The sequence below is a fragment of the Anoplophora glabripennis genome, unplaced genomic scaffold (assembly GCF_000390285.2).
Source record: "Anoplophora glabripennis isolate ALB-LARVAE unplaced genomic scaffold, Agla_2.0 scaffold1282, whole genome shotgun sequence".
NCBI lineage: Eukaryota > Metazoa > Arthropoda > Insecta > Coleoptera > Cerambycidae > Anoplophora > Anoplophora glabripennis.
This window is the reverse complement of record NW_019417660.1, coordinates 38,537-49,738: the sequence shown is the minus strand read 5'-3', so window position 1 is coordinate 49,738 and position 11,202 is coordinate 38,537. Positions and strand designations below refer to the sequence as shown.

At 32.4% G+C, this 11,202-nt stretch overlaps 1 protein-coding gene across 1 annotated transcript; it reads right to left on the bottom strand.

Annotated features, from left to right (window-relative positions):
- Nucleotides 1-888: 888 nt before the first annotated feature.
- LOC108914674 (guanine nucleotide-binding protein subunit beta-2) lies at nucleotides 889-10,302 on the bottom strand. The gene is made up of 7 exons (XM_023456458.1): nucleotides 10,151-10,302; nucleotides 8,478-8,692; nucleotides 7,962-8,245; nucleotides 5,860-6,139; nucleotides 3,027-3,192; nucleotides 2,241-2,442; nucleotides 889-1,271 (listed from the first exon to the last, which is right to left on the bottom strand). Exons 1-7 carry the CDS (start codon nucleotides 10,300-10,302, stop codon nucleotides 1,008-1,010), a joined length of 1,563 nt encoding a protein of 520 aa, XP_023312226.1. The 3' UTR covers nucleotides 889-1,007.
- Between the last annotated feature and the right edge of the window lie 900 nt (nucleotides 10,303-11,202).

The window sequence follows — 11,202 nt, the reverse complement described above, 5'->3', positions numbered from 1 at the left end:
CATTTTAGTGGCATTTCTCTGAAAATATTGAATTAAGAATAAACTAAATATGCTACAGCGTTCGATGGAAAAAAAGTATGGGACATCTGTATTATTTTATATAATATACATATATAGGGTGTTCATTAAGTATGTACAATAAATTCAACAGACGATTATTTGAGTGATTTTAATACAAAAAGTTCATATAAACATTGGTCCGCAGATGCTTCATTTTCAAGATCTTTTTTATAAAAAAAAATGCTATTTCGTAAACATCTTAAACACCGTTTATCCAATTTTGTTGTAATTTGGCAATGTTATTTGTTATTTGTAGTGTTAAGGAGCTAATTTAGCCCTAATTTGATTAGATTTGTTAAGTCCATCGACGTCCCGAACGGTACCTTCGGCTTAATTTTGGCCGAAGGTACTAAACTTTAAAAACTATAAATTTATCAAAATTGCAAATCCTAAGCCTACGATATTTTTTAATGTTTGAGAACTATATTGTAATATGTATTTCTATCCAAAATCTAATAACAGGACTAGTTTATTACTTGACTTGGTACACTTAATACACTATGATTTTTTGATTTTAGAGAAATTAAAAAACAAAAAATAAACAAACAAAAAATAAACAAACAAAAAATAAAATAAAATAGAACGAATTTAAAAGTGAATAAATCTCAATGGGAATTGGTATAGAATAATTTTGACGGAAGTAGAATGACATGTTTTCAAATTTAAAAAATTGCTATTTTTCAAAAATTATAGAAAAAATTGATTTTAAGGATTTGCAATTTTAACAAAATTATAGTGTCTAAAAAATATGTTTATTCCTGTGGTTTTTTTTATATTTGAACTTCATTTGCCTTTTATTTATTATTTATTATGTTAATAGCCTGTAGGTACACCTATAAATTGTGACATCCTCCAAATTTTATAAAATACTATTTATAATTATAAATTACAAATAATGTTTTTATTTACTATTATTAGGGACTTTAATTATTTAATAATTTAATTAATTAATAATCATTTATAGATAATTCAAATGTTTTTACATCTTTCTTACCATTGTATTGAGTTTTCAAGGAATCCCACATATGTACATTATTATCATCTGACCCACATAATAATATTCTACCACTAATAGATAAGCCACAAGATGTAAAACCACTATTAGGTGTGGGTGGTTTATATACAGCAATTTGTTGGTCACTTCGGATATCAAATAGTCGTGCTGATTTGTCTTCAGATCCTGTAGCAAATGCATAACCACTTGGATGAAACTAAAATTGTAACATATAAATTTTGTTTGAAGCACTTCAAATTCTTGCTGGAATGAAAACAGTGTTCTACCTATTGTTTTTTAATGATCCAAACCATAGGATCGTAGTTCTTTTTGTATGAGTCATGCAAAAATGGATCACATTTTAGCCAAAATTTATTTCAGCAAGAACATTTTTTTCATTAATAGAAAATAGTAAAATAGTAAAATTATATTGTACTTCAATCATTGAGTTTATAGGATACAGGATCGTGTTCAGCGCATCGAATTCCTTCGAAAATGATATGTGGCTCTCTTGGGTTTGGACTTTTTGGACGGTAGAATATTTTATTTTTTATATTATCCTCAAAAAAATAAGACAAGAGAATAAACGAGAATATTTTAATTTTTACCATGATTATAGGGGAAATCTAGGTACATTTTGGACAGCAAATGTGTTTTCGTAGTGGTATTTTTTGTAAGCTTTTCTACCTATTGATTGGACTACAAGCTTTATTAATGTCAGTGGGGTAAAAATTTTTATCAAGATTCCTGTTAAACAGTAGTTAGGGTTCCGGGTAACAAAAATTGTTACATTGACTTTTTTTTATTATAGAAAAGGTGTAGATTAATAAAACTTTAACTAAGATAGCGTAGAAGTGTTTAAAGAATAATTTTGAACTGAAGTGGGAAAAATATGTATAAAAGATATAATATAAAAAATTGTGACCATTTCCTGTTATTTCCTGGATTTTGATCAACAAATTAGCCCATTTTTATCTATTTTACTTATTTCTAATAAAATGTCACTAAAGCAGTATGAAACGATCTATAGAAAGCCTATATCTGGTTTGGATCATCCGGATATCTTTATTTTTATTTGTTTCTTTTTAGTATTAAATAATGATTTTTCTATACACTTTTAGAATGGGTATTAATTTAGTATTAAAAGGTTTCGCTTTGTATATGAGGAAATAAATAATGTACATACACACACTGAGTTAACATCTGCTTCATGTCCAAAAAACGTTTGTTTGGGTTTTTCTTCTCGTATGTCCCATAATCTACAGGTTTTGTCTACACTTCCTGTCACAAAACTGTTTCCATCAGGTGATAAACTAATAGATACTACATCTCCATTGTGAGCTATAAAGTCAGATGTTTTCTTTCCTGTTTCTAAATCCCACTTGCAGCTATAAAAAAGAAAAAGTCATTGAAAGAACAGAACAGAAATTATATTAGAAAAATATCTACATACCATTTCTTTATATTTTGCACTCCACAAATGTCGCCAAGGTATCAAAGCTTGCTTTTAAATTGAACACCTTGTACATTTTCACATAATCAATAGAACATAGAACGACAGAAAGATGTGATATATGATCAAAAGAGCATGATTATAAATCTAACATATTAGAATTTTTTTTCTTTTAACCATACCCTTTACTATAAGAGATAAACCTTATTCATAAGAAAGTTCTATTCGACTATGGAAAAAATATAGGTTTGCAATAGTTAATGTATTTTGACAGCTTTGTTGATAAAAATAATAGCGGTAGGTGGGGTGCAAAATATGTAGGTACCTACATACTGCAGGAGATACTGAAAATTGATATTTAATTTTAAATTTTACAAAATATATTTTGTATAATATGGTAATATGAGACAATTTAACCTCGAATTTAACAGCTTTTTAATGGATCTTAAGTCTATATATTTTAAAACTTATAAATTGTAATAGAATTAAAATAAACTTAGAAAAAATTAACATTCTCACATTTTCATGTCACCTGATCCTGTGATAATTGATTTATCACTTAGAAAACGACAAGAACTAAGAAATCCATCATATCCAGCTAGTTCTCTAACCATTTTAGCTATTCCATTAGCATCCTTATTATTTAAGTCGTAAATTGTACACATGTTGTCCATTCCACCACAAGCTAAAAATTAAGACGCAGCATATATTTTTTGGTGCAAATACTGAGTCGCATCTATTTGAATAAGTTTGAAAAGTAAAATGATAAGTATTTTTTAAATTGTGCCATATCTAAATATCAATTACTCTAAAGATCCCTGAAACACAGGGAGATGTTGAATAAACAATTGAAAATTTTTTTTAATTTTTATTTACTTCCATATTTTTAGAGGATTTGTTCTACTTCCTGTAAATATTATGTGAAAGTAACAGGTAGGTATGTATGGCATTTCTTAAAAATATTTGACAAAAACAACCTCTGATTCCTCCAACTTGCAGTTTGGCAAGATATGCAAAAAACTTCCTGTAAATATAGACAAAATATGTCTAAGGTCTTTTGAAGTCGAGTTTTGACTACAGTGTATATCAAAAAATAACTGGCGGTAATTTAACATAGGTACTGGTAGACTATTTTGATGGTGCACATACCGTAGAATAGGGTAAATTGTAACTGAGGTGTCAGTAGAAACAAAAATGATAAATGCAAAATAATTCCTGTGGTTTGCTTTATTTCCCTATAAGTAATAATTTGATAGGGAAATAACTAGAAAATAAATAAACACGGCTCATAAGCATGGTGAAAATAAGTATAGTGAATATTTTTAGAAATACGTTTTATTTCACTAATTACATTTTTGTCATCCATATTATCTAATATACATGTAATATGAAGATGGGAACAAAACTTAAAAGTTTATTCTAGCCATGAAATGACAGTTCAACCTCCTCCACGTATACTCATCAATACTTATATTCTTGAGATATAAGCTTTCAGTCTATTCCTTTTTCCCAATTTTTTTCTTTGAAAATTAGTTTTTTTATTCAGATCTTATACATATGTCCACTCTACTAAACAGATACGGGGTATTCCATTACAAAAAATCAAGTTTAGATAGTTCTCATTGGACCAAACTCGGTATTGAATTATCACCACCCTATATAAGATTCGGTAACTCTGAAGATATGGTAATGCAGCTTAGGTATTTAGCTCCTGCTCCGGCAAATATTGTTGCTTTATCTATCTAACTATAGAATTCACACGGCTTTAAAGTAGGTAGGGATAATTTTAAGAATGGGAATTGATGAAGTCACCTTAAGATGAGGCGCAGAATCCAAAAATTTACAGAAAATTTAAAATAACAAAGTGGACGCTAACTTCCGGTATAACCGGAAGCGATACAAGATCAAAATTATTATATTTGAAAAGAGCACACCCAAACAAATTTTTGACACCATGAACGCTCATTAAAAGTCGAAAGCACAGTTTGGGAAGTGATATAACATATTTAAACCGTTTTTTCTACCATTTTTAACAGAAAACTCAGATCTATCAAATTTTACTGTTTAAATTTGAAAATAGCAACATGTAAAAAATTTTACCCGAGCCCCCCCCCCCCATCTTGGACAACCATAACAAATTTTTCTAAGAACTTTTCACGTTGTTTTATTACAATGTATAATGATATTACATATCAAAATTTATAATGGTACATGTACCTATTTTAGCTATTTAAGAAATTTTTTTTTAATTTTATTAATGTATGTAATGAAGTGCTTATATCTCTTTTTGTCGGAAATGTAGCATTTTATCGAAATAACTAAAGAGTATACCTTTTTTGTAGAGGAAATGAGGGTCTATTATATGTTGGCATCTGAATTTGAAAATTTCGACAAGCAAAAAAATTGAGACGCCCCTGACTAAAATTTTTGAAAAATTTTATGATCTATTTCGACTTTTAATGAGCATTCACGATGTCAAAATTCATAATTTTCTTTGAACCCATTTCGGAAATAATTTTTAAAAAAATGAAAATTTTGATGCCCCATTTAGGGGGGCGTAGCTCCCTTAGGAAGCATTTCTCGACCCATATTTATATGAAAAAATATTCTTATTTTTGGCAATAGAATCAGATGGTAAATTATTATTGGACACTAATTATGAGACACCCTGTATATGTATATACAATCGTGTCGCGCTTTAATGTTATACAAGCCTGTAACTTTATTTTTTGACCAATTTCAAAATTGTGTCTAACTGTGATACTGCTGTTTTTATTAATGCAATACACGGCAGTTAGATAGAGGTCTTTTTACCTATTAAAAAAAAATTGAAATCGACAAAAGTACAGGCTTATATCACATTTAAGCGCGACACCCTGTACATATATACATATACATAATTTTTTTAGATTTACCAAATAATAATTTTAATAAATAATATTTGTTGTTTTTCTCATTCATTATTATTTTTTTTACACTAATAATAGGTACTTACATCATTCTGAAACTAAAAGAATGCTCTTTTCATTCAACATTATTCAACATAATATAAAAAAAGAAAATTAATGGTTCCATAGGCGAAATGTCGAAATAAAAATTTTCCACAGAATTTTGTTTGCATCATGTTGATATTTTTACTCACATGAATCATCAAAATATATTTTATTTTTATTATACATCCTCGCATATTAAATAGAAAAATTTAAAACTTTTTCAAAACATATACATTCACATTCATTTTTATCCAAATTCTATGATAGTAAATTTGATCCAAATATTAGAAACAACTCATTGTTAACCATAAATTAAATTAGAAACTTTCACCACAAAAAACGGAAACAAAGCTACTCACCTACTAGATTTCCTGAATTAGAATAGGCAACACTCATTACCCATGCTGAACGTAAAGGTATGATTTGCATTTTATTTCCAGTGTAAGTATCCCAAATAATAAGTTTGCCATCAAGTGAACCAGATACGCAATGACGGTTGTCCCCGCTGTAATGGACTGAATTAACTTTATTTAAATGTCCCTTCATCAATTTTCTTGTTACAAGTTTCACCTTTGGAGCTGGACTTACTCCATCACATACTCCTTGGAGGGTAGCATCTTCTAGTTTCTTTTGTTCCTCCTGGAAGATAGACCTAATGTAGATGAGTGTGATAAAATGTAATTCATAATTTAGTAAACAGTACTGAAATAATATGTAGGTACTAGATGCATGGTCGTCCAGGTAGGGGATATGCAGATAGACGTTTGTCCCCTTGGCTTTTGTATCCAACGCACAAACGTGCTTTCATATTAGGGATTAAAATTATGTTTTATTCGTTATTATCATGGAAATCATGCTTGGCGTGGAAGGCCTCTAAAAAAGCTCTCTCTCTCGCAATCAGTGACTTACCAATATGGAACACGTTTCCATTTAATTCTAAAAAAAGTCACGTAGTTACCGCCTAGCCGATATGGAAAGATGATAATATTAATTTTTTTTCTGGGGTGGGCACCGGGTTTTCTGGGGTGGACCCTACACACCCCTACCCCCATGCTTAATATTACTATTTCTGAGCAGTTTTTATGATTTTTATTTATCCTTGTCCGCTCTCGACAAATTATTATTTGGTCAAAATCCTGCTCATGACAATATATTCTCAAATATAAAAATAAATAGGTTTAGCGAATATTTGAATAGTGAAGACGTGTTTTCGAATGCATTCATATATATGTAGTAGCATTCACACGATATGGAATTTGTTTACGTTTGATAAATATTTGGCAAAAGAAACCGCATTATTTGGAGCCGGCTTTAAGGCCAGGACACACTTGTCATACACCACTCCGATCCGACTACGATCATACAGTCGGACGAGTGTCTGAGAGGGAAATGGTACTAGAGTTTGAACAGCGTAGTTCACACCTTTCCTGTACGTGTCCGCTCCCACTCATACTCGACTCCGTTCATGCATCCGATTGTGGTCCGATCGTGCAGTCTATTCGTTTAACAGCTGCAGGACGCGTGTTGTTTGGTATTTATATATTTTTGAGTTTTTGCAGTGTTTGTTTTTTTTACTAAAGAGAAAAATGTCGGCTATAAAACAGGAGGAGCTCATTGTAAAAGTGAGAAAGTATCCAGTACTGTATGACCAGACCAAAGAGCAGTACCGAAACTCCAACTACAAAGACATGATCTGGCAAAAAGTAGCGAAGGAATTAAATGTCAAAGATACAGTACAGACCGCACATATTTGGACTCGCATAAAAACATTATTTCTTTTTGTAAATATCGTTTTTTATTAGTCCGGTGGTAACGGACTTATTGCATACAAAGTAAACGCATAAACACAATATTCCATGGTATAAATATTTTTTGTTGCTTACTTTTTTCCATCCGTGACAGGTACGGAGTCGGTGTGCGTTGCTTACGGATTTTGTTTTAATTTTATAACAGAACTAAATAAAATAAATGTAAATTTAATAAGTCTGATTCTGATAGCGTGTAGTTTACGGTTGAATTTTTTGCTTTTATAAATACGAAGCTGTTTTTGTTAAAGTTCAAATATTGATGGCCTGGACTATAAAACCAAAATACTTACATGCAATAAACCCAGCAAAAATACTTATCTGTTGTTCATTTATTGTATTATTTTTTTTTAAATCCGGTACCTACCTATAGTAAATAGGTATAAAATGTCAAATGCAAATTAAAAAGAAGATAAACAATAAATGTAAGCTGTAATAAATCAGGACGGTAATAAGAACATCAAGCAAAATTAAATCATGAGGGCCTGACGTTCTTGCCACTCTACACTGCCCTCTGGGGAATTGAAGAAATGTTTAAACAGCTCCCTCAAATTAAATACTTAGCGATTTACCCCTCCGCGGCGACGAGGAAAGTTCTGAAGACGAGATCTCCTCTCTCGAGTCGTATCACCAGTACTGCCAGGTAGTTCACGTACATTGTAGCCTTCGGTATTTCGAATGAAGTTGTGCAAGATGCATGCTGCGAGTACAACGCTCGTTATGTTATCAGGATTTCCCTGGAGAAGTCTCATGAACATCCGAAATTTTTGCACCAAAATGCCAAACACATTTTCAGACATCCTTCTTGCCCTACTCAATCGGTAATTGAAAATTCTCTGCTCGTCAGTCAATTTCTTCCCCGGAAATGGTCTCATGATGTTGGTTATGAGAGGAAAAGCGTCATCGGTCACTATAACCATGGGAAGTTCAGTGTCTGTCCCTGGAAGACACTGTTTCTCTGGGATACTGAGTTTATTCCGGAATAGTTTTTTCCAAAATTGGAATTAGACAAAATACCACCATCTGAGTTTCTTCCGTAGCTTCCCTCGTCCACAAAAATGAAATTGTAACAAGCATCAACTAGAGCTAGAAAAACAATGGAGTATATGTTTTCTTGTAATTCCAGTACAGACTTCCCGACAATTTTGGGGCTTGTATTGTGACGTCCTTACCATCCATTGCACCAATGCAATTGGGAAACTGCCACCTTTCCCAAAATTCGGTTGCTATTTCATTCCACTTGTCCTCATCCGGTACAGGCATCACTTCGTTTAAAAGTACTTCAATTACTGCTCTGCTCGTCTGAAGAACAATGGAACAAACTGTACTTCTTCCCAACCTATAGCTAAAGGATATCGTCTTAACGGAATCTCCTGTACCAAGAAACCTGAAACAAATAATAACTGTTTATTGTTATAATCAACGTTCATATATGTATAAATACACAACTTTCATATGTATAAATATTTAAAAAAATTTTTTTGGTGTATATATAGAAAATATATTCGTGGCTTTTGTATATACAGGGTGTTTTCACTTTAAATTTGGAAAATGCAGGAATATATTCCCTATAAAAAATTAAGCTCTATAAAAATTTCTTATGAAAGCCTTTGTTTTGGAGATACAGGGCGTTGAAGCTTAAAAAAAAAACACTTTTTGAAATATCTCGGCTATCCACAAGTAGATTTGATTTAAACTTGGCACACACTATTCGTATTGGGGGTTTTCATAATTGACAGAACATTAGTCCTATCGCATTAGCTAGTGGTGTGCAAAGGGGGGATGCGTGGCCCCTTTCTCAAAAAAAAAGTACGCCATTGAGTTTTTCGAAGAATGTAAAGTAAATTTAAATACTATCATACAAAAGCAATCTAAAAGGTATCTTGGTATTTTTCGATAATACGCAGCGTTCATGAGATTCTTGGACTATTAAGATTTCAATGCATAAAAAAAAAAATTACNACCACTGAACCCTCGTCAATACCACCGACCACAACTTCAATCAATCGAGTTTCTGACGAAAAGAGGCCTTCATCTGCAGGACGTAAACGGAAGCTAAATACTGAAGTGAAATCTCAAGAGTCTGCATTATCTCAGCTAATGGCATACATTTTGACTGAGAAAAAAGCCGCTAATTCGACAAATACGTCAAATTCACGAAGTCAAAATTCTGAACCACATCCTGTTGACGCTTTTTTGACCGGAATCGTACCATCTCTCAAATCTTTCGATCCCGTTCGTCTACATGCTGCCAAAGGGAAGATTTTTAATGTAGTGCAAAAGTACGAATTGCACCAGCTCATGCGAATAGCCAACAAAGAACTACCATGACTTATATGTATCCGTCAACATCACCCCAAACGTCCTCTGCCTCAACGCCTGCGCACATCACATCATCAGAAGAAAATGAACCGTATGCAGATGTATATGGACCTCCACATTTTCCAAACCATGTTGCACTACCACCAAAAGCGGCCGCCATCACTAGAGAAGATGACGCCGACCTTTAATTTTTTAATTTGTAATAAAGTTTTCCGTTTGAAATACAATATATTCTACCTTTCGTGGTAAGAAATACATCGTTCCATTTTTTGTTTTCCTTTTTTAAAATTCTTGGAATTAAAAAAAAATAAAAGTTAAAGGGCTAGGTAAGTAAATTGGTATCTTACCTCAAAAAAACTGCCAAACGGTGTCTGAAGTGATTGCTTTTCTAAAATATGTGTCTTGCTTAGACAAAGTTTCTTGGAATTTAAGTTCCAACAGGTTAAACGCCGCCATCGACATTCTAAAATATTGGTAAAATTTTGTCTCGTCATCCAACAGATGAGGTAAATGTGTACAATACTCTCCTTCTGCGGATCTTATTTTCCAAGCAGGATGTACCCAAAATCTGCGTTTTCCTCTGTTCTCCATGAAATCTCTCCGATTTTCTTCATCTTCCTCTTCTAAATAAAGTGCCACCATGGCTAAATCATAGTTGCTAACATTTTTGAACATTTTGCGCACAGGACCTTCCGCGATTTTGTTTTAATCGAAACTGGCGAGAGTGGCGAATGTATCGACCCGGAGCTGGAAATCGGAAAGGACTCGGAAGCATGTAGGACATGTGTGCTCACCCCTGCCGATCCCGCACCGATCCGCTTCTTTGGGGCAACATCGGACCGGAGTCGGATCGGAGTGGTGTATGACAAGTGTGTCCCGGCCGCACATTGGACATAGAGTAAGCCAGTATAGCATAGTTCAGATGTTTCTGTAATCTGTAGAATTGATTCAAGTACCGCATATCTAACATAGGAAAGGCTTAGTACAAGGACATTTAAATAAAGGGGACTTATTTATTTACATTTCTAGATGAAGCCTGGTCTATTCACAGTCTAATTGTATCATTGTTGTCAGCTGTATAATTATACTGGAAATGTACTTAATATTTTTATCGCAATTTTCATCACAATTGTGAAAATTATTATTATAGGATAGTATTATTAAGTTATGCATACAATATTGTTAAATTCTGTACATATTAAACTATTTTTCATATTTGCCATGTTTGAAGACTTGGCAACTACGCAATAATTTGTAGCGTGTTCCTCGTTCGTTCTGCCGTGGTTGGCAGAATATGGCGTCTCTTGTTAGAAAATAGTTGTGATTTTAGTAAGTGAAACGTGATTAGTGTTTATACATGTATTTTGGATAAACTTTTAAGGTGTGAATATGGTTAGACAGTGCAGAATTTGTAAGAAATTGGATTATAAACATCCACATCAGCTATCCTTCCACAGGTAAGCGTGCTTGAAGGTGACTTTGGAATGTATATGCAACTGTGGCCATTGTCGTGCGTGTGGGTAACTTTTATTTGAATAACGGTAAAATTTTATAAAACTGACTTGGTATTTTTTT

Excerpts from the sequence above, each read along its gene's own strand:
- LOC108914674 (XM_023456458.1), bottom strand. The coding sequence starts at position 10,302 with ATGTTCAAAAATGTTAGCAACTATGATTTAGCCATGGTGGCACTTTAT. Across the intron at positions 3,193-5,859 it reads TAATTCAGGAAATCTAGTAG|CTTGTGGTGGAATGGACAAC; the intron begins GTGAGTAGCTTT and ends CTTAATTTTTAG. Across the intron at positions 1,272-2,240 it reads CAGATGTTAACTCAGTGTGT|TTTCATCCAAGTGGTTATGC; the intron begins GTATGTACATTA and ends TTACAATTTTAG.